The 25,012-nt window shown below is 39.4% G+C and overlaps 1 protein-coding gene across 3 annotated transcripts in view; it reads left to right on the top strand.

Moving 5' to 3' along the window:
* LOC126458160 (sodium-independent sulfate anion transporter-like) overlaps positions 1–25,012 on the top strand; it is a 212,469-nt gene that overhangs the window by 165,105 nt on the left and 22,352 nt on the right. For all 3 annotated transcript variants that reach the window (XM_050095027.1, XM_050095028.1, XM_050095026.1), the window contains exons 5-8: positions 9,633–9,807; positions 12,449–12,613; positions 12,998–13,159; positions 19,489–19,629. In XM_050095027.1, the coding sequence (XP_049950984.1) occupies positions 9,633–9,807; positions 12,449–12,613; positions 12,998–13,159; positions 19,489–19,629 (643 nt within the window). The remainder of the gene's footprint in view (positions 1–9,632; positions 9,808–12,448; positions 12,614–12,997; positions 13,160–19,488; positions 19,630–25,012) is intronic.

The raw sequence follows: 25,012 nt of genomic DNA, 5'->3' as shown, positions 1-25,012 counted from the left end.
CAGTGACACCAGATGTTCTGGCAGTAACATTTGAGAATCTGCAGTGTCATGTTCAACTGTGTTTATAAGTCGAGGGCAGTCACTTCCAGCAACTTTTGTGATTCGCCTTTATTTCCCCATGAACAAGATACACGTTCATTTGATTTCATTTCCTGAGTTTTATGCAAATCCTTTAAGTGCAATTTAAGCAAATGTTTGTTGGTGGGGCCATTTTTGAACGGGACTTCCTGTACTATAGACAGCTTGGCTTCTGCTCCATGTGAAACAAAGCCCAATGAGATCCTAGCAAATGCAGAAGAATATATGGTGTGATGCATCATGTCTATTCTTATGATGAACAGCTACTGCTGTTGACATTGTTCAGCAGTCTGTCTGTGATGCCTCTGGGGAGGACACTGACATTCTTGTGATTCTGAGTGCTTCAGCCCCATTACCCCTCAACATTTTTATATTGAAGATCGGCACATTCGTTACTCTTGAGATAAAACTGGAATTGCATGAGAGATCGTTTTGGTACTCAGTATCAAGGGCAGGCATAACGGTCATCAGACTCACTTCTGTATGTAAACAAACCTCAGTTCAGTAGTATATAAGTTCCTCAGTCAAACTGTCATCATCAAAGGAGACTTTAACCAGTCAACAACTAGTACCAAAAATTACAGTTTTGTAAGTCGTGGGTGTGACAAGACATCCCCATTAAACATTGCTAGATGCCTTCTCGGAGAACTATATAGAACAGGTAGTTTGGAAGCCCATTTGTGATTGAAATATATTGTTTCTAATTGCAACAGATACAGCTGACATTCTTTCAGAATGTTGACACTGAAAGTGGTATCAGTTATCATCAGACAGTTTTAGTACCAATGATTACCAAAATACAAAGGGCAAATAAAACAGGTAGAAGAATTTATCTGTTCAGCAGATTATATAAGGAGGCAGTATCGTCATATCTCAACAAAGAATTTGAAACATGTAGCTTTGTGTCAAGTTTAAAAGAATAGTTGACCATGTATTTGATAAGTATGAGGGCTGTTCAATAAAGAAGTTTTTTGTTGTTGAGAACATACCTTCATTCATTGTCATAAATTTGATGGTCCTTCTCAAAGTAGTCTCCCATGAATGCGATGCACTTGTCCTAGCACTTCTGCCAGTCTTCAGATACATGCTAGAAACCATTTTTTGAGATGTGCTTCAAAATTGCCTGTGTAGCCTTCACTACTGCTTCTGATGATTGATAATACCTTCCACAAATGCGTTTCTTCATGCTAGGGAATAGAAAAAAGTCACACAGGGCTAAATCCAGACTATAGGGAGGTTGAGGGATGGACTTCACGTTGATTTTTGTAAGATATTCAACAACAACATTGGAAATATGTGGCCGTACATTATCATGGTGTAGTATCCAGCCTGCTTCACGGAAATGTGGTCTTTTGCGCCAGATATGGACTTGAAATGTTTTCAGGATATCCCTGTAGTATTATCCAGTTGCTGATGTGTGTGCAGATACATGCTGATAAAACATTCCATGAATATCAAAAGAATGAGATGACCATAACTTCCCCAGCAGAAGCAACCAGTTTTGCTTTTTTGGGGTTGGTGAAGAAGATTCCACACTGAGCTTTGCTGTTTGCTCTCAGGATCAAAATGATGTAGCCAAGTTTCATCAGCGGTGATTACATTTGAAAGAAACTACGGATCTTCCTCTAACATCAACTTTAACTGCATGCAGCGCTGCACGTGAATGTCCTTTTGTTTGGAAATCAACAGTCTTGGAACCCATCGCACGCAAACACGTGTCATGTGTAATTTTTCTGTCACCAATGTGTGGGTGGCACCCAGTGAAATGTTCAGTATTTCAAAAAGTGATCTTAAGGTAATTTGTTGATCCTCTCTCACAATGACAGCAGTCTTCTGTAAGAGCAGTAAGAGCAGAGCACCAGGTCCACTTTCCTTTGAAATTGATTGTCTCCTCTCTTTAAACATTTTAAATCAGCTTCAAACTGTGCTGTAGGGAAGAACAGATTCTCCATAGACCTCCTGTAACATTGTATAGGCCTCAGAAAGCAGAATTTCAAAGCAGCATGTTGTTCCTTGCATGTTACCTCCATTGCAGCGGTAGGCTATACTGAATATGTTCGTACTTGCCTCCCTCTCACAGGCGGGAACCAGGAGTCCCAACAATGAAACTACTATGGCGTGTTTGTTGTACATTAAGCTAGCAGAATATCATAGGATTAAATTTTAGCTTCAGAAATTATGACCATAAAAAAATTATGATCATTCTTTATTGAACAGCCCTCGTATGTACCTGGTAGAATAATTCATGATGGGAAAGATACTCCACAGTATACACTGTAAAGAAACTTCTAAGGAAACAGAAACTACTGCATAGTAGGTATAAAACATGTAGGGCTTAGGATAGAGTGATGCTGAAGGCAGTAGGTTTGACTGTGGAGAGGGTAATGCATGAAATGGTCATATACAAAGGCACCAAAGCTAGTCTACAGAACTCGTGGATAACACAGGAACTGACATTGAGGGAAGCAAAGGAAAATCCTCAGCTCTGTTTTCAAATGTTACTTTACAAGGGAAAGGACAGGGGGATTGACGTAATTTGATTCTCACACCCCTGTAAAGACGAGTTAGGGGTGTTTTCATACCAGTGGTGTTGAGAAACAGCTGATATCTGAACTGGAAGGAACCTAGGATCGGGGCTACAAAGGTACTGAGCAAAAATAAAATATTGTCTGAAAGAAAATTATTTATTAATTTATCACAGAGTCCACTTTCTAATTTACAAAAGCAGGCAACACTTGTTTGTACCAAAAGATTCTCAAACCACAGTTTCTGTAATACACATCAGCAGATAACAGACACTGGAAGTAGTGTATGCATCTGTGACACAGAATAGACTGTAGCACCAATAAATACCAAAACACAGGTGGAAGAGTTAATAGTATAAATTTACACACAAAGCCATGAAGCAGTCCATATACGAGGGTAATCCCAAAAGTAAGGTCTCCTATTTTTTTTATAAGTACATAGACCTGTCTATTTCTACAATCGTTTACATCTGTTTACAGCTTGAACATTTAGCTATTTTTCGATATAATCACTATTTCTGTCGATGCATTTTTGTAGACGCTCTGGCAGTTTTTGTATGCCCATGTCATACCAGCTGGCCGAAATGCTGTTCAGGAAGTTATGAACCTCCTCTTTCACCTCGTTGTCGGAGCTGAATCGCTTTCCTGCAAAGTGTTCTTTTAACTCAGGGAACAGGTGATAGTCACTGGGCACCAAGTCAGGACTATAGGGTGGGTGATTATGTTCCTCTGAAACTGTTGCAGGAGAGCAGAGCAACGGTTTGCCGAGTGATGTGTGGGTGAGCGTTGACATGAAGAATGTGTATACCCTTGCTCAACATTCCTCTTCTCCAGTTCTGAATTGCCTGTTTGAGTGAGTCTCACAGTACCTGTTGACGTTAATTATGGTCCCAGTGGACATAAAGTCGACCAAGAATACCCCTTTCCGATCCCCCCCCCCCCCCCCAAAAAAAAAAAAAACCGGTTGTCATGATTTTACTGGCAGACTGTGCTTGTTTGAACTTCCGCGGCTTTGGCAAAGAAGAATACCACCATTGGCGTGATTGTTGTTGGTCTCAGGTGTAGAGTGGTATGCCCAGGTTTCGTCACCCATGACAATTGAGTCCAGAAAGTTGTCATGTTCGGCTGCAAGGCGGTGAAGACATGCGCGGGAAGCATCAACTCATTGCTGCATGTGGTCCTCAGTCAGCATGCGAGGCACCCATCTTGCACACACCTTCTGGTAGTTCAATGTTTCTGTTGAAATTCTGTGAGCGGTGCTTTGGGAAACCTCAGGAACCAACATGCAGACATCATCCAGGGTGATGCGCCGATCTTCACACACGCTTTGCTCAACCTTCAACACTGTCTTCTCAGAAATTGACGGTCTCCCACTCTTTGGTTCATCGTGAATTTCGGTCTGACCAACCTGCAAACTCTCTACACCACTTACAAACATTTTTGACATCCATGCACGTCTCACCATACACTTCCGTCAATTGGCGATGGATTTCAATCGGTGCAGTGCCCTTTGCGTTCAAAAACCGAATAACTGCGTGCAATTCGCACTTGGTAGTAACATCCGACGGGAGTTCCATTCTCAACGGCTGCCAAGCCAAAACTGAGCGCCTCAGTGCGGCGTGCAAATGCTTACACACAGTACGTGAAGCGCTCTTCGTAACAGTGTGACCAACTGCCACACAAAAAGAGTTCTGTACTTATTAAAAAAATAGGAGACCTTACTTTTGGGATTACCCACTTATACAGTAGAAAATTTAAAGAAATTATTAATTTATTTTAAAAACAGTTTCTGTAATTTGCCCGAAACTTGAAATAATATACACATGTGTGAAACAGACAGGACAGACTGTAACATCAACAATTAACTAGACCCATAGGTAGAATTACTAGTAGGCCTAACACAAAAAACTTACCAGCACAGCTGTTAATAAGAGTTAAATAATTATTCCAACAAGTTTTATTTAGACAGTGCCATCTAAAGGTATCAGCTAAACATAGCCAGTAGAATGATCAGAATCAGTTTAGTCTCAAATGACAAACACCACTCAGAAGTGACTGCACATTGGGGAGAATTGTCTCATGAATCATGATTAACAGTTAATGCCCAAAAGATATAGTGCTTATTGTCATTCCTGTATCGGAACAAAGTGAATGGTGGAGAATGTAAATGACCACAGCCACCAGTCAAGTCAGCATGAATATGCCAGAAGTCTAACTTCAGAATATGATGTCACCACACAAGCAGTACAAAGCTGCAACTCCCCAGCAGGTAATGAACAACCACCATGGCTCTCATGTATAAGCCCCAATGCCATGTGAGGCAAACCCCAGCAAGTCACTTGTTAGCTGCACTCATGCTTAAACTTCTTGCCATGTAACCAAGGCACCACCACTTGAGATGCCAAGTAGATGATAGCTAAGCAACACTGAGCAAAGATTTTCTGCAGAAATAGGAATCAATATAATGTCATGCTTAGCTGAAATGGACAAAGCTGTAGGACCTGATGGAATTCCTATCAGATTCTTCACTGAATTTGTGGTTGAGTTAGCTCCCTGTATTAACCATAATATACATTCCATCAGCCTTGAGGTCGGCTTGTTGTACAGTTTTAAAATATATCTGAGCACAAATGTGGTGACCACCTTACATGCCAGCAAGTGTGGGCTCCAAAAAAAACATATGAGATCGAACTTGTACTTTCTCACATGACGTCCTGAAAGCAGTACATCATGATGTCTCAAAAGCATTTGTCTCAGTATCACATCTACATTTGTTGTCAAAAGTATGATCATATGGGATAGTAAACGAAATTAGTGACTGAATTTAGGATTTCTTGGTAGGGAGGACACATGTTATCTTGGATGGGTAGTCATCAAGAGAAGTAACATCAGGTGTGCCCCAGGAAAGTGTGTTGGGACCTGTGCTGCTCATGTTGTATATTAATGAACTTGAACTTGCTGGCAATGTTAATAGTAACCTCACATTGCTTAAAGATGATGCAATTATCTATAATAAAGTGCAGGCCAAAAAGAGTTGCATAAATATTCAGTCAGATCTTGATAATATTTCAAATTGGCGCAAAAATTGGAAACTTCCTTTAAATGTTATGAAATTTAAAATTGTGCATTTCACAAAATCAAACATTATTGCATCCTGTGACTGAAATATCAATAAGTCATCATTAGAATTGGTTTACTCATACCAATGTCAATGTGTAATGATTTGTAGGGAATTAAAACTGAATGATCACACAGGTTCAGTTGTAGGTAAAGCAGACTTTCATTTGTTGGTAGAATACAAGGGAAATATTATCAATCTACAAAGGAGATTGCTTAAAAACACTTGTGCAAACCATTCTGGAATAATGTTTAAGGGTGTGGAACTGATATCAACTAAGACTAAATGGAGGAGAGCTTCACAAAGACGCTGAGGAAAGTGAACTGGCAAGTACTTGAACATAGTGACAGATTATCCAGTGAAAGTCTACTTACAAAGTTTCAAGAGCCAACTTTAAGTGATGAATCTGGGAACAAACCACAGACCCCTGTTTATTGTACCATAGAGATGATGAAGACAGGATTAACCTAACTGCAGCACACACAGTGGCGTTTAAGCAGTAATTCTTCCTATGCTCCATATGTGAGTGGAATGGGATGAAGGCCTAAAAACTGGTACAGTGCGACCTACCATATGCCACACACTTCACAGTGGTTTGCAGAATATGATGCAGATGCACAATAGATGATAGTAAAAGTGAGACCTTCGTGACTACTCCCTACCAAAAAAAAATAAAACACTGTGGAGTAATTGGTCATTCAACACAATTGTAGACAGCTATCTGGTTGATGAACATATGCTGGGCTTCACAAGTATATCCTTTCCTAGCAGATGCTGCAATCTGTTTTAGTATTGCACCTTGCTTGATTATCAAGTACATCTTGCTTTCTCCCTCATCAAATCTAATCATGTTTAACACGTGGAGGACTAAACAGAGTGGGTGATCCAACCAGTTAATATCATAATTGTTGTCTGTACTGCACTCAATAATATTAAGCATGCCATGAGACTAATAGACATTTGAACACATACATACTAGAGTCATATTGTATCACGAGTCCTTGCTATGGGGGAAAAAGATGAAATATTCCTGGTACGGCACGGTGAAGGCATTCATACCAATGTGACTGGAATTTTTAATTTGTGTCATTGATAGATGTTGTGTAACAAGTTAAATTAATTTTCAACTTGATCTGCAAAGTTGTTTTCTTTGTGTGTATTTGTAGATTGGTCATGTTGTTGTATGTGTGTAGTTGAAACATATCAACTGCAATACTATGCAACTGTAAATACCGTATTTTGGATGACTAATTGCCAAAAGAAATTGTCTGACATTGTTGGTAAAGTGTTATAAGGAACCCGCTCATTATGTTTCAAAATTTAAGAAAATAATTCACATGTAGGTTGTAAAAAAACTGCACACATACATAAAACCACAAGAATATGCTCAATATGAAACTGGTCAATGAGGAAACAATAGTGCATGGAATTCCTGACAACATTGGTGTGGTATAATATAAAAAGATGTACAGCACATTTTGTGCAAAAAAAGTAAGTGGGAAGTTTCTGAAAGAAGGATGCTGCATTTGTTGAATACTGACCCAAAGAAACACAAAAATTAATTTCTCAGCAGTGCTTATGCATTTTAAAAAGAATATATTTGTTTTTGTACATTAATTGGTTGCTGTAGTAAGAAATATTCACCACTTCATGGCTAGAGACACCTGGTGGCCATTCATCCAAAAGCTAATACAATTTTATCAGCTGTAACGACTAGGGTAGTTGTGGTCTAGACTGCAAAAATATGTCCCCTTATGGATTGCCTTACAAAGAATAAAACACTAATTGGTAGATATTATGCCACTCTTCTGGGCCGGATTGGTTGAAACATACATGAGACCCTTTGACTGTAAGAATAGAAGAATATATTTCATCTGGAAAGTGAAATTACTCACAAAGATAGTTTTGCAGTGGGTAAACTGATTCAATTGAAATAGCAATGTTTCAAAAATCCATTACCCTCATGAGATTTTGATGCCCCTTAACCACAATGTATTTACACATAAAGTTAAAATTGGGGCTGAAAAAGTCACCTTTAGCAGCTGCGGGTGGGTATTTTGTAGACTTTTATTGCATTTCATGAACAGAGGACACTCACTGAGAAAGTAACAGACAAATCTCATTGATCAAAATTTTGCAGCTTTTGTTAAATAAAAGTGCTTTCAATTAAAAAAGTAATCTGTCAGGATGACACTTTTCCTCCTTTCCATTGAAAATCAGCTCTAAATATTTTGCCTAAGACAACAAAGTCATAATATTTTAGATATATTAGGCTTTTTGTCAGGAAATCAGAAGAGCACTTCCAGAAAAAACTAACCTTTTCAGAAATGTTCATAAAAACCATTACTGAATAAGTAGTATATGTATTTTGTAAGAGTAATTACTTCTGTAAACCAAATTTAGTACACATACTATCTGCTATACGAGAATCAGCACTGTAGGGGTTAGAACCTCCTAGCTCCAGTGGAGATATAGGCAAAAAAAAAAAAAAAAAAAAATTTCAATCCCTAACATCTAGGCTTCCCAGCATGACAGGTGTGTCATGGAGGTAGTATTGGCATGCCTTGCAGGGGCTATACATGCAGATGGCCACAATTGAGCAGATAGAAGGTGGAGGAGAAGATGGATGGTGAGAGGGAGGACGATGAGGTGGCCAGAGGAAAAAGGAAGAGGAGGAGTTGGACAGACAGAGGGGGGGGGGGGAGGGGAGGAGGAGGTGGAAAGATAGAGAGGAGGCAGGAAGAGATGGGCAGAGAGATGGGAGGAGGAGAGGGACAGTGAGAGAAATAAGAGGAAGAAGTGGACTGAGATAATGGAGAGGGGATGGACAGAGGGATGAGGGGATGGACAAAGGGAAGAGGAAGGAGTGGAAGAATAGTTAGAGAGATGAGAGGTGGAGATGGGCAGAGTGAGGAGAAGGAGGAGGTGGACAGAGTGACAGGGATTAGGAGATGGACGGAGTGAGGGTGGAGGAGGAGATGGGTGCTATATGACATACAGTTAAGTGAGTGAAGCCATGGGGAAAAAAGACTAGTTTGTTTAAGTATATCAGAAAAGACGGAAACAAGAACTGCTGTGGGTGATTGTGTTTGTGTGTCCATGTGGCTGAGTGTCTGAAAATGTATAATTAAACTGGAAAGTGAGTAGTATTTGGAATGGCAGTGATGTCTCTGTACTATTAGGCATGTCTCTATGCCACTAATGAATCAGTTTAAAGCAGATTTGTTTATTTTTTCAGTAGAGTATTTTTTTTTTATTGCGTATACTTTTCACATAAATTTATGTTTATGTTTAGCTGATGATATCTGCTGTGGTGAGCCATTTTAGTGAACAGATGAAGATGTTTATTTCTGTGCTATCTGTGGATATATGGTATATCTGCATTCAAATGAAATGATATTCAAACTGTCAGAGATTTTTATATTTAGCATTGACAGTTTATTCAACTGAGGAAATGTAGTCATTGACATGTTTGCAGCTCATACTGATCATTTTCAAGTACCCCACCCCTGTGCTCTTTTTTTGTTAATAGTTTAGTCTCTTTAGCATTTGGCACACATACTCGTAAGCCATTTGTTACATTTTACTATATTTGATTTTTACTGCTTATTGGCAGTATAATTGAATATCTTTTCAGTTAAGAAAGCTTGATAATATTTTTAATAGATGCTGAAAGTGGCTTTTAATTTAGATTTTTGTTGTGTTTTAAGTATGGCATATTGGAATAACTGTAATTTCACTCTATTCTGTCAGTGTTGATCTAGCTACCTTCATTTGTATAGCGACTGGGCTGGTATCATTGTGAAATATCCTTTACCTTTTTAATAAAATGTTTTTGCCAGTGTGCATCTAGTGCAATTAGTGTAAACTCCATCATGGGCTATTTTTCAATAATAACTCTCTTGTTTTAGAAAATAAATGAATTTGACAAAAAGCGAGATCTGTCTGGTAGTGGTACAGCAAGAAAGGCATTTAGTAAGGCACTGTGGTTCCTATCACTTGGTCGCAATGCAATTGTTGCTGTGATTGGAACTGGCTTAGGCTATGCCCTTTTCAAAGATGGAGAAGCCCCTTTTAAGCTAACAGGTGAGTGTAAATTTGATTTCACACATCTAACAGAAATTTTAGTTTTTTATAATTTCAACAGCCTTTTCTAAAGACATTGTAGGTTTGGTCTCTCTCTCTCTCTCTCTCTCTCTCTCTCTCTCTCTCTCTCTCTCTCTATATATATATATATATATATATATATATATATATATATATATATATATAATAGAGGGAAACATTCCACGTGGGAAAAATTATATATATAAAAAAAAGATGAGGTGACTTACCGAACGAAAGCGCTGGCAGGTCGATAGACACACAAACATACACACAAAATTCAAGCTTTCGCAACAAACTGTTGCCTCGTCAGGAAAGAGGGAAGGAGAGGGGAAGACAAAAGGAAGTGGGTTTTAAGGGAGAGGGTAAGGAGTCATTCCAATCCCGGGAGTGGAAAGACTTACCTTAGCCAGAGGGTAAGGAAGGTGGTTTGGGGATTTCATAGGGATGAACTAAGAGGTTACGAAGGTTACGTGGACGGCAGAAAGACACTCTTGGTGGAGTGGGGAGGATTTCATGAAGGATGGATCTCATTTCAGGGCAGGATTTGAGGAAGTCGTATCCCTGCTGGAGAGCCACATTCAGAGTCTGATCCAGTCCCGGAAAGTATCCTGTCACAAGTGGGGCACTTTTGTGGTTCTTCTGTGGGAGGTTCTGGGTTTGAGGGGACGAGGAAGTGGCTCTGGTTATTTGCTTCTGTACCAGGTCGGGAGGGTAGTTTGGGATGTGAAAGCTGTTTTCAGGTTGTTGGTGTAATGGTTTAGGGATTCCGGACTGGAGCAGATTCATTTGCCACGAAGACCTAGGCTGTAGGGAAGGGACAAACTGTCCATTCACGTGAATGGACACAGGCAGACAGTGTTTGTTGGTAATGAGGATCACCCTGTGGCTAAACATGCCTTGGTGCATGGCCAGCACATCTTGGCACAGTGTTACACCGTCCGGGTTATCTGGATACTTCCCACTAACACCAACCTGTCAGAACTCCGGAGATGGGAACTTGACCTTCAGTATATCCTCTCTTCACGTTATCTGCCATGCCTCAACCTCTTCTAATTTCAAGTTACCGCCACTCATACCTCACCTGTCTTTCAACAACATCTTTGCCTCTGTACTTCCGCCTCGACTGACATCTCTGCCCAAACTCTTTGCCTTTACAAATGTCCGTTTGTGTCTGTGTATGTGCGGATGGATATGTGTGTGTGTGCGAGTGTATACCTGTCCTTTTTTCCCCCTAAGGTAAGTCTTTCTGCTCCCGGAATTGGAATGACTCCTTACCCTCTCCCTTAAAACCCACATCCTTTCATCTTTCCCTCTCCTTCCCTCTTTCCTGACGAAGCAACAATTGGTTGCGAAAGCTAGAATTTTGTGTGTATGTATGTGTTTGTTTGTGTTTCTATTGACCTGCCAGCACTTTCGTATGGTAAGTCACATCATCTTTGCTTTACAAAGACACTCTTGGTGGAGTGGGGAGGGTTTTATGAAGGATGGATCTCATTTGAGAGCAGGATTTAAGGAAGTCGTATCCCTGCTGGAGAGCCATATTCAGTGTCTGATCCAGTCCCAGAAAGTGTCCTGTCACAAGTGGGGCACTTTTAGGGTGGTTCTTTGTCTTTCCACTGTCCACCTAACCTTCGTAACCTCTTGGTTCATCCCTATGAAATCACCAAACCACCTTCCCTACCCTCTGGCTCCTACCCTTGTAACCGTCCCTGGTGTAAGACCTGTCCCATGCACCCTCCCACCACCACCTACTACAGTCCTGTAACTCGGAAGTTGTACACGATCAAAGGCAGAGCCACGTGTGAAAGCAACCGCGTGATTTACCAACTGACGTGCCTACACTGTGAAGCGTTCTATTTGGGAATGACCAGCAAGAAACTGTCCATTCGCATGAACAGACACAGGCAGACAGTGTTTGTTGGTAATGAGGATCACCCTGTGGCTAAACATGCCTTGGTGCACGGCCAGCACATCTTGGCACAGTGTTACACCATCCGGGTTATCTGGATACTTCCCACTGACACCAACCTATTAGAACTCCGGAGATGGGAACTTGCCCTTCAATATATCCTCTCTTCCCATTACCCACCTGGCCTAAACCTCCTCTAATTTCAAGTTGCCTGTGTGTGTGTGTGTGTGTGTGTGTGTGTGTGTGTGTGTGTGTGTGTGTGTGTTCCGCTCCTGGGATTGGAATGACTCCTTACCCTCTCTCTTAAAACCCACATCATTTCGTCTTTCCCTCTTCTTCCCTCTTTCCTGATGAAGCAACCATGGGTTGCAAAAGCTTGAAATTTGTGTGTATGTTTGTGTGTTTTTTATTGTCTCCTATCAACATACCAATGCTTTCATTTGATAAGTAACAGCATCTTTATTTTTAGATATATTTTCCCATGTGTATATATCTAATTGCAAAACATTGTAATGTAAGCTAATAAGACCACATTTTCAATAATACTTTTTGAGATTGTGGACATCATATAAGATTTTTTCAGTAAAATGCCCAATTCAAAATTAATTATTAATGATTGACTTAATGATAAATCATACTCTGTTTTAGTTAAAAGTTGTAGTAGAGCTAAACTGTATAAGACACAGTGTTGACAAGTGTTTTATGTTACAGGTGACATTGGACAAGGCTTGCCCCCATTTGAGCTTCCACCTTTTTCAACAAACTTCAACAACAACACTTACGATTTCTCACAAATGACAGAAGCACTTGGTCCAACAATTGCAACCCTTCCTGTTGTATCTATCTTGGAAACTGTTGCCATTGCTAAGGCATTCTGTAAGTACTTTATTTTATGTCAGTTTTCCAAAGAAGACCCAGAGTCTTCTAAAGTTTTGCTGTTTTATGTAATTTTAATCATCAAGTATATTTCTTTAGAGAATGGTAACTGGATAATACATGACATAAAAGCTGCATTCCTTTAGAAGTGTCGAGTTAGCGAAACAAGTTGCATAAAGTGTTAAAAAGGAAAGTAACCAATGTTGTTGCAGTGTTAATGCCAGTGTCAATACATTTTCTTGGATCCTGCTGTTGCTACTACCCAACATTTTATACTGATAGATGTAAGCATGCAGTTAAAGAGGCAGTAATTTTATGACATAACAGTAAGGCCTATTGTTCATATCTATTTAGCTACAATTACCTAAACTGTTTCCTCCACAGCGAAAGGTAAAGCATTTGATGCCACACAAGAGTTACTTGCCTTGGGGATCTGCAATATTGCTGGTGGATTTGTTAGAAGCATGCCAATAACTGGATCTTTCACTCGTACAGCTGTAAACAATGCCTCAGGAGTAAAGACAACATTGGGAGCACTTTTCACAGGTATTAAATGGAAATTATTGAACATAAAAATAATTTGTCTGACAGCAAATACAGGAGAAAGTGTTTTTGACATTTTTGTTGTTGTTGTTGTTATTGAAATACCGTTATGACTTGAGAGAAAATATTTGTAATAACTTTTGTACACTTTGCTTCGATTTTACAACATAAAATGTGAAAGCATAGGTATTTACTGTTGAACTTCTTTGTGCCTTTGGCTTCATCTTTTCTCTATGGTTAGAAGTAACTCCTTCAAAAATGAAAGCCGGGTTTGAGAAGAAAACCTGATGAGAAGATAAAAAAAATTGGTTCTCAGAGTTTCAGTATTGTTCAACCAGATTGATTATAATAGGGAATTATGCAAAATAACAACTAAGCTTACTAGGTGTGTAAGTCAGACTGCAAAGGCTAGGAAAGTTTCCACGTTCAATAGGAAAATTTATTACATAATTAAATACTCAACTTGATAGTGGTGTATGAGGAGTGTTAGGCAAAGTAACTAACATCACTCTATGGAAAAGTAATAAATTTTTCTCATAATTCTAGTACCAAAAATCTTTTAACTTGGACATTTGACAGGTGACTTTTTTGCACTGAAGATTACTGTATGTCCATCATTAACCATTAGGTCTACAACTTTGCTTCTGCCATTTTGCAATAGACGGCAGTAGCAGCAATTGGAGTTTTGGTGGATGGTCATAAGTGTAATACAATAAGCTTAGGCATCTGTGAGCATAATGCCATAAAAATATTAGTCAATTTGTGATTGCATCATAAGGTTATTCTTGATTAAGTACGTCAACTTACGTACCCATTTCTCCACATTTGTAGGAAGTTTTAATTTTCTGCTTTAACATGATGAATTCTGCAGCTTTGGCTCTTAAAATGCTGTGTAAGACAAAAGGTGAGGGAACTCTTAGTGGAAGAATGTGCGCAGAATGTTTTAAATGCCTTAAGAATGGTGATTTTGATGTCAAAGGCCAGCATGGCGGTGGAAGACAGAATGTTTTCGTAGCTACTGAAGCAGGACATCATTATCGAAAGCAATTGATGCAGTCGAGCCCAGCACTGAAACACAAATGGCCACAATAAAGTGATAGACACATTAGTGTAATTTTGCAGCAGGTCAGTGCTCAACCCCATGTTGCAAAACCCATCAAAATATACATGGAAATGTTGAAACGAGAAGTCATATCCCTTCCACCATATTCTCCATATGTTGCTCTCTCTACCACCTTTCTCAATCTGTGGCATACAGTCTGGCTGACCAGCACTTCTGGATCATACGAACAAGTGCAAAATTGAATAGATTCATAGATCCCCACAAAAGACACCCAGTTCTTCCACTACAGGATTTGTATGCTATCCAAACAACGGGAGAATGTAGTGACCAGCAATGGGCAATACTATGAATCATAATTTTTTTGTAAGTTTTTCATAATAAAGCTCCAAACTTCGAGAAAAATTGGTGGAAGCAAAGGTGTAGACCTAGTATATAACATTACATTTATTGGAGAATGCTGCGAGAGGACCAAATCTGACTGACAGATATATGTGTGGATCAAAATATGTGAACATTTAATGACTGTAGTAAAGAACAGTGTGCACAAGATCTTTCACAATATTTCAGAATGATCAGTGATGTTTTGAGCTTCTTTCTAGCTCAATATTGGTTCCCCATTTTGATTTTTTAACTCATCCATACACACTAAGTGATAACAGTGATGTGGGACCTGAGGGATTGAATTGTAATTCCACGTTGTCCTTTGAGTGCACGAAATGGAAGTACGGATCAAGTACCTGAATGTCACATTTCTGCCACTTTCATTAGCAGATGGAAACCACTGAATGCTGAAGGTTAAGGAACAAACAGGGAATGGTAAAATTGATCTGAAACTGTGTACTAAATTTGACTACCCATGTATGAAGAATGTAAGTTAGCAGAAAAGTAATTCCAATAACATTTCCTATTTACAATAAGGGTACATGCAGTACAGCACACTAGTAATTTTAAACAATATTTTGTTTACTATGAAGGCAGTCTATGATTAAAAACTGTTCCACCATTACTTTTACATTATTGTGATTGAAGATAGGTGTAATACTACTAAGGCAGATGTTCTCTGCAGAGAGTGATATCCTGAATAGGACTCATATTCCCAACAGATATTTTCTTGTTTTGTGACTCTTCAGGAAATGGGGAGTTTAAAGCCCACTAAACATGGTCATGATAAAACTTGCATAGATGAAGCTGCTGAAGTTGTTATCACTTCTGTTGCAATGAATGTACATGTGAGCACACAAAATCTAAGTTATTGGTGTGGATTTTCTTTTGTTTTTCCATTTGTTTACTGTGAACTACAGCAAGTGGAAGAATTAAATTACCCCAAATACCTGCACTGTGTGCTAGAACAGGACTGTCATAATCAATTTTGTGCTCCACCTATAATAAAAATGTGTTTATGTGGATGCTATGCTGCGGTATGTTTCTGAACAAGTCTTAAGGAGAGGAAATGTATCATTAAATAAAAAAATTATAGGATGCTGTTACTGTTTGTATCATCATAATGAATGAAGTCACAAGAAGGGCAGTATGCTGATCGGTATCCCCTGGTAACTAAGCAACATTTACTGCATACATTTCTTTATTTTGCTTCTGGACTAAAAGTTATTTGTAATAGTCAAAATAATTGAGACACTCTATGTGTACCCATTAGAAATGTTACAAGACTCACTGTTGTTAATCCCAGGTACTGACTGAATAGGTACTGTCAAAAATTTCATGACACTAATCATGACTTTTGCTGTTGCATATGGAGAAATTGCAGTGTCAGAAAATTATTATGAATTCAGAAAGACCTGCAGAGGATTTATGCCTGGTGTGAGGATTGGTCGATGACTCTCAAGATAAACAAATTCAATGTATTTTTGCACAAATGTGTGGAAAGAAGCAATTGATCACTGGTTAGTGATCAGTTCCTAGAGAAAGTAGCAAATGTTAACATAGTGATGCATCCAGAGCAACTTCAATTTGAACTACCACATAAAACTAGTTCATAAAAAAATGCTTCACTGGAAGAATCCTAAGGAAATGTAATTCACCAACAGAGGGAGCTTACAAAACACTCATTTTAGAGATCCTTGTACTGTACATCAGTCATCAGTCTGGGATCATTATCAGCAAGGATTGATAAAAGTAGATAGATCTCCATGGGTTTATTTAGCAAGTGCATCACAGAGTTCCTCAACCAACTCAATTGGTCTATGCAAGGGAGGGCTTTTGTGCCACGGAAAGGTCTGCTTTTAATATGATCAAGAGCATGCCCTTCAAGAAGACTTGGGTGATATGTTGTTTCAGCCAAATATTTTTGTAATATGCACATGATGCTAAAACCAGTTGAAGTTAGTACTGATAAATATAACTGAAAATGAAACAGTAAAGAGAAGGAATGACAATGGTACACAAAGTATGTTCCTTTGCAGCTGACATCTGAAATACAGATATAGATTTCTAACTGATTAAGCATCTCAAAAATTTTGCATTTTAGTAAGCTCTAGGTTTGTTAACAACTTTGTGTCACATTCTAGTTTACCGCAAACTTAACAGGGTAGATCACAATTCCTCTAGTTAATCTCTTTTCGCTTGTCAGTCAAATTTTTCATCATGTAAGTGTAGAATGTCAGTGATATTTACCAAACATAGTATCATGTTGAGATGTAACACAAGATACCAAACAAAAAGTGTCACTTAAATTTTTCACATCATCATTATTTGTTAACATATTTGTTTTTTTTATTAATAGTGGCTTATTGGTCTACTCATGGATGACATATCTAGTTCTAACAATGAAAAACACGTGTAGTATGCAGTTCCGGCATGTCCTGTTAAGTTTTCCAGACCTATTAGAGATGTAAACAGCTGTTGTAGCTATATGGAATGATGCAGTTCCAATAGCAAGGTAAAAATCCCCATGAATGACATGACAATGTTCCTTTATCCAGTAACTGAATCAGAGGTACTAAATGCTATGAATAAGTTAAAAAATAAAATGTCATGTGGGTGTGATGGGATTCCTGACAAAGTCATTAAGCAAAGTGCAAGAAACATAGCCTCACATCTCACTGAAATTATAAATGAATCTTTTAAGACAGGGGTGTTTCCATCAAAACTTAAAATGTCAACTATAAAGCCACTTTACAAGAACAGTGATAAATATGATGTTAGTAACTTCAGGCCTTTATCAGTGTTGTCAGGTTTCTCAAAAATAATAGAAAGGATAATGTATCATAGACTATACAAATTTATTATGAAGAATAGAATATTGGTTAATGCACAAAATGGTTTCCGTAAAAATAAATCAACTGAAACAGCTATCTTCAATTTTTTGCAACTTGTTCTAAATTCCATAAATAGAAAAGAATTAAATTGTGGATTGTTTTTAGACTTATCAAAGGCCTTTGATGTCATCGACCATAAGTTACTGCTTAGGAAGTTATATGCCTGTGGGATACGTGGAGTTGCCCACAAATGGTTTGAATCATATTTGTCGGACAGGTATCAGAAGGTGGAGATAAGCCATGCAGATAGGACATATTCATCAAGATTCGAGAGTGTTTTGTACAGAGTACCCCAGGGATCTGTATTAGGGCCATTACTGTTTTTAATATTTATCAATGACCTACCAAGTCAACTATCTGAAGCAGAGGCAGTACTGTTTGCTGACGATACAAGTTTGTTTGTTAAAGCAAATAGTGAAGCTGACTTACAGGAAAAAGTCACATTAGCAACAGACGAAGCAGACAGATGGTTTAATGAAAACAGACTCATTGTGAATGCCAAAATAACAATGTGGATCAACTTCAGACATATTACAAATAAAATAAAAACTAACCTTACAGTAGAACTGGGTAAGTGTAAGATTGAACAAGCATCATACACTAAATTCTTGGGAGTATGGTTTGATGAACACTTAAAATGGGAAAAGCATGTAATATCATTGAACAAAAAATTAAGTCAAACATGTTATATACTTAGAATGCTTAAAAGCTCATGTAATATTAAAACAGTGTTATGTGTTTATTTCTCATTCATGCACAGTTTATTAAGATACGGTGTACAGTTTTGGGGGAACAACAGTCTAACAAAACATTCATTTAGACTACAAAACAAGGCAGTCAGAATAATAAAAGGTATAGGATATAGAGACTCTTGTAGGCATGCTTTCAAAGAATTAAAAATCATGACACTACCATCCTTATACATATATGAAAGCATATGTTTCTTAAAAGAACACGAGGAATTTTCTACATTAAACAGAGAATTTCACAACTATGAAACAAGGAATAGGAATGATTTCCACAGAGAAATTCATAAAACAGCTATGTTATCACAAAAGTGTACTATACCAACCCAAAATCCTCTACAATGCTCTCCCCAAAGAACTAAAAATAATACCAGAACTGCACATATTTAAAAGAGAATTAAAAAACATGTTATTGAGCAATAGTTTTTACAGTACTGAAGAGTTTATGAATCATTAACAATAAAAGTGCAGTTAATATTTCCTGACATAATAAATATTTGTAATTGCTCACATTTAAATACTTGCTGTTTCTATGAAAGTGTGAAACAGTGTTAATGCAAGAATGGAAATAATCTTTGTTGTGAGAATCATGAGCTTTTTTTTTACGTTAATGTTCTTATAGTTCTATTAAAATTGTAATGTCTAAGTGACAAGTAAATTCAATTCTAAATTTTCATGTACATGTATTTTAAATTGTAATGTTTATTGACAAGTCCTATGTCATTTTGATGATGTACCACAAGGACACTAATAAATTGAATTGAATTGAACTGAATTGCACTAATCTCAGTTTCGATCTTTTGGACATAACTGGTTTTGAAATAAGCTGGCTCAAACAAACAGAAACAAGTATGTACATCAAATTTTCACAAAAAAGTAATTTAATTAAGACTTAAGTATTACAATGATTGTTATATTTAGGTTTACCCATCCACAAACATACATTTACTGATGGGTCTTTCATGAATTCATCCTTGCCTTAGGCACTTTCACCACTTAGATACTTGAAAATATTTTCTTTTTCCTCCACAAGGAAATTAAAGCTGGTCTAGAAAACTCAGTGTGGCAATAACCAGATAACGAACAGTCAGTCCACAGTGACCAAGTGTTAACTTTGGTGTGGGCAAATACTGAAATTAAGTCTACAAACCATCTCCATTTTATAATTAATTTAAGAATATTTTCGTAATAAGAGTTCTGTATTTTATGTAGTTCTTTCAAATTATTTGATTTTTGTGTTTCTTTCAGGAATTTTGATTCTCTTGGCACTGAGCTTCCTGACATCTACATTCTACTTCATACCTAAAGCAACATTAGCTGGAATCATCATCACAGCAATGTATTTCATGATAGATGTTGCAATATTAAGCTTGTTATGGAAAACAAAGAGTAAGTTAGTCCATAATATATTGTACAATATTACAGAAAAGTTAAGAATTGGGAAAATTGGTCTATTGAGGACATTATTACATAAGACACTTTCCATCACTGAGCATTTAAATGATCCACCTTGTATTATTTGTAACACTAATGCATGCTGTGTCTTGTCCACCATGGTTTTGTTACTGGCTGCCAATGTGCTGACCATCACTGTGGTTCTTCCCTTCTGCTATTATTTATGATGTGACATTTCTGATTTTTGGTAGAGTCTGCCACATACTTATTTTTGAAATATTGTAATTTGCTACTACATTCTGTTTATGTATAAATGGAAGGACACACTACTGAGGTAGGCAGTTCATCATCACGTGTACTTGATGCAACATGCAAAAAAGTACTTTAAGTGTGAAGTGTTAGTTCATGTGCACAACTAACTGGTATGTGATCCTGGATTCTATGTGACATAGTTTGGACAAGATCCTGATATTTTACCAACTGGCATTGCTACATCTCTGATAAAACTACACCAAAACTTTTATTTCCATTTTCATGGACGGGAACCCAGATACAGACAGACAGAGGGCAGTCTACATAGTTGAAGTACAAGTGGATACAAAGGAATCAGTGACTCATATGCACATCAGGTATCCAGCAGTGTTTTCAGGAGGTGTGGGCCAGGAGCTGACTAAATGTCTAAAGGGATTTGACACTGCCATGTCATTAAATGCAACAAGTGGAATGACATGATCTGTATGGTGGAGCCCAACAATAGGTCAAAATCAACTAGCAAAAGCTCAACATTTGGGACAAATGTCAGCCATAAATTAAGAAGATATTTAGCAACAATCAGGAGCAGGTCTGTGAGGTCAATGATCAACTAAAGAGTGGAACCCAATGACATGGGGAGCTGTTACCATTATACACTCCTGGAAATTGAAATAAGAACACCGTGAATTCATTGTCCCAGGAAGGGGAAACTTTATTGACACATTCCTGGGGTCAGATACATCACATGTTCACACTGACAGAACCACAGGCACATAGACACAGGCAACAGAGCATGCACAATGTCGGCACTAGTACAGTGTATATCCACCTTTTGCAGCAATGCAGGCTGCTATTCTCCCATGGAGACGATCGTAGAGATGCTGGATGTAGTCCTGTGGAACGGCTTGCCATGCCATTTCCACCTGGCGCCTCAGTTGGACCAGCGTTCGTGCTGGACGTGCAGACCGCGTGAGACGACGCTTCATCCAGTCCCAAACATGCTCAATGGGGGACAGATCCGGAGATCTTGCTGGCCAGGGTAGTTGACTTACACCTTCTAGAGCACGTTGGGTGGCACGGGATACATGCGGACGTGCATTGTCCTGTTGGAACAGCAAGTTCCCTTGCCGGTCTAGGAATGGTAGAACGATGGGTTCGATGACGGTTTGGATGTACCGTGCACTATTCAGTGTCCCCTCGACGATCACCAGTGGTGTACGGCCAGTGTAGGAGATGGCTCCCCACACCATGATGCCGGGTGTTGGCCCTGTGTGCCTCAGTCGTATGCAGTCCTGATTGTGGCGCTCACCTGCATGGCGCCAAACACGAATACGACCATCATTGGCAGCAAGGCAGAAGCGACTCTCATCGCTGAAGACGACACGTCTCCATTCGTCCCTCCATTCACGCCTGTCGCGACACCACTGGAGGCGGGCTGCACGATGTTGGGGCGTGAGCGGAAGACGGCCTAACGGTGTGCGGGACCGGAGCCCAGCTTCATGGAGACGGTTGCGAATGGTCCTCGCCGATACCCCAGGAGCAACAGTGTCCCTAATTTGCTAGGAAGTGGCGGTGCGGTCCCCTACGGCACTGCGTAGGATCCTACGGTCTTGGCGTGCATCCGTGCGTCGCTGCGGTCCGGTCCCAGGTCGACGGGCACGTGCACCTTCCGCCGACCACTGGCGACAACATCGATGTACTGTGGAGACCTCACGCCCCACGTGTTGAGCAATTCGGCGGTACGTCCACCCGGCCTCCCGCATGCCCACTATACGCCCTCGCTCAAAGTCCGTCAACTGCACATATGGTTCACGTCCACGCTGTCGCGGCATGCTACCAGTGTTAAAGACTGCGATGGAGCTCCGTATGCCACGGCAAACTGGCTGACACTGACGGCGGCGGTGCACAAATGCTGCGCAGCTAGCGCCATTCGACGGCCAACACCGCGGTTCCTGGTGTGTCCGCTGTGCCGTGCGTGTGATCATTGCTTGTACAGCCCTCTCGCAGTGTCCGGAGCAAGTATGGTGGGTCTGACACACCGGTGTCATTGTGTTCTTTTTTCCATTTCCAGGAGTGTATATACAGTGTATTCTGGTGGTGTGTTGTACAGCAAACACAAGTATGATAGAAACTATTGAAGTTCCACACCTAATTAAGGCTGTGGCAGGGCAGAGGGCATCTATCAAGTGCTTCATTTGCAGCCACCACAAAAGAGGACTTCATTTGGTGATGGCAACACATCAAAGCAATGCACCAGAAAAGAGAATGTAGAAAGATGTTCTAGTGTTCTTCTTGAACTGATGATGCCTCCTGTGTGGGTTTGACACTCAGTGCTGCTATTAACAGCCATCTGGATTCACAATAAAAAAGATGTCCAAATTCAAATGGCTGTAAGACCTGCAGGGCAAAGTCAATCACTTATGCTGGTTGAGGTCACTATTCAGTGTGACAATTGTCTCTATTGCTATACAGAAGTTCCTACCATTCACTGAGCCAACAAAATTAGAAAAACTAAATGAAATGACCATCTACGGAGGTGAGGTAATAGAGATCAAACTTCTCCTTGAGTTACAATTGATGATGCCAGAAAGACGGCATTGATGTCATCATCACCCACCTGTCCAAGTACTAGTTAATATGAGGCAGCATTTTCTGTGTTGTTGGATGTTTATCATCACAATTGAAGAAAATGATGTTCTAAAGTTCAAAGGCCATTGTTCTGAAGGTTGAAAATGGAATATACACCCAGGCAACAGGAACCCGTGTTGTGATAAAAGGTGTAAGTGACAGAATACAGGCCTTTGAATTTGTCGTTTTATAAAAAAAAATCCATAATACTGTCCTTAAGTGGGACTTTTTACAGGCATTGCAAGCATTTATGGACTGTGGAACATTGACACGCCGTATTGATGAAACTCCTCCAACAAAATCACACAACAGTGATTGCTCTGGATGGGCATCTAACATTGAATATGCACTTTTCTGACCATCATCAATGAGACAAGTCATAGTCAGTCATCTAGACTCACTGTTAAACTGTGAGCCTCTGGTCAAATGCAAAGAAGTACTCACCCACTTAGAAGAAATCTCTGTGTCAACAATGATAATATCCATCACAAGTGAATGAGGAGTCACAAATTGCTACGAGCAACTGCAACTCATCCCTGAGAGTATGTGCATAGGGGTAGCAAATCAATCCAGGAAGGTCAACTCAGTGAGTTGATGGAATCAGCTACCGATTTGTCAATAGGCCCTCACCTTGGTTTACGAATAACATTCGGGAGCACTGGCAATTCTGTTGCAATTTTTGGACATGTTCAAGTCAGGAGCAGAGACGTAGCAGACCAGAAGATCTAGTGTGAAACTGCATATCAACATTAGGGATCATTTCCCATCAGTCTATACTGATGTTGAGTATAGCTGAGTGGTGGATAAGTCAGAAGGCAGTTGAGAGTATGCTGTGAGATGACATCATTCAGCCACCAGAAAGTCTCTGGGCCTCCCCTGTGGTCCTGATGAAGTAAATAGATGTAACATGATAGAGGGTACATGGCATTTCTGTGCCAGTTACTGGTTGCTGAACACAATTCCAAAACAGGATGTATACTCATTGCCACACACTGATGAAACCTTGGATTGATTGAAGGGAGGAAAGTATGTCTCCAGCCTGTATGTACATTCTAACTTCTGGCAGAAAGTTGTGAAGGTGACAGGGAAAAGTCTGCATTCATTACAATTGATGGTATCTGTGAGTTCAAAGTTAGGCAGTTAAGCCCTAGCAGCACTGCAGCCACTCTTGACCACATGATGGGTGACCTGCTGCGAGATCGTAAATAAATGATGTGTCTTTGCTACCTGGACCACACTGTTATTTTCCAGAAGACACTTGAAGAGCATCTAAGCTGCTTGACAACTGTGCTTAGGTGTACCCATGATGCAGATGTGCATATGAATCTGAAAAAGCTCCTCTTAGTCACCCAAGAAATGGAAATCTTGTGGCATATAGTTAGCAGTCCTTGTCTCCCAACCCCTTGCTTCTAAACCCAATCCTCCTCTTCTTCATGTCACATGCAGCTTTCCCTGCCTGTATGAGCCCAAGCTCATTGGTGCCATATTTCTGTCTTGTTCCCTTGCAGTCTCTTCTTCCCAGCCATCAGCCACTCTTTCCTTTATCACTGAAGCCGCCTCCTTGCTCTTTTATTCTCTCACTGCACTCTACCCAACAAAAGCCATCACCCCAGTCAGGCTGTAGTGCAGAGAGAATATTTACAGACCATAAACTACACTGTGTGTGTGTGTGTGTGTGTGTGTGTGTGTGTGTGTGTGTGTGTGTGTGTGTGTGTGTGTGTGTGAGAGAGAGAGAGAGAGAGAGAGAGAGAGAGAGAGAGAGAGAGAGAGAGAAGAGGACACTGTCAACCACTAAATGCATCAGCTACATAGTAGGAGGCTACATTCACTTCTTGAATTATTTGTATCCCACCCAAGACTTTCTATTGTCAAATTAAGTGCGGTACTGCAGAGAAACAGATAACTTCTTCAAAGACTAGAAGTAAAATGGAAAATGTCCAACTCTCTAACATCCGTATTTAGTATGTTGAAACTACTAGCAAATCCTTGTACTTTCTTCGTAAATCCTTGTACTTTCTTCCTTACATAGTTTCAGTATATACTGCTGATATCTACAAAGAAAAAAAATGTATTTTAATTTCACAAACTAGAACAGGAAAAGATAACAGATACATGGTAGACTGTTGTTTGTTCACATCCAAAGTTATAAATTTGGGAACATGCCTTGTGTTCAATGTTTTCAAACTACTCATCATTCCAGACAACAAAGTCCTCAATGATCAGTCTTCTGTTCCATCTGGTAAGCTACTCTTATGTGGGGTTCAGGATGATTTTTTCCTAACTCTCCCTATATTGTAAACCACATCAGTCCTTTCCATCATCCTCTTCCTTCCCCTTCAACCCTTCTACCAGAATAAGAAACCACTGCCTCTGAAAACTTGCACTTTTCATAATTTTTGTATGTTCCTTCTTTGCTGCTGCATGATGAGTATATTTTCTACCTATATTAAAACATTATAAGTGATACACTGTAGTCATTGTTCAGCATGTCACTTAT

This window comes from Schistocerca serialis, chromosome 2 (assembly GCF_023864345.2).
Source record: "Schistocerca serialis cubense isolate TAMUIC-IGC-003099 chromosome 2, iqSchSeri2.2, whole genome shotgun sequence".
Classification (NCBI taxonomy): Eukaryota; Metazoa; Arthropoda; class Insecta; order Orthoptera; family Acrididae; genus Schistocerca; species Schistocerca serialis.
Note: the sequence above shows the minus strand (reverse complement) of the source record. Positions and strands in the feature narration are given on the sequence as shown.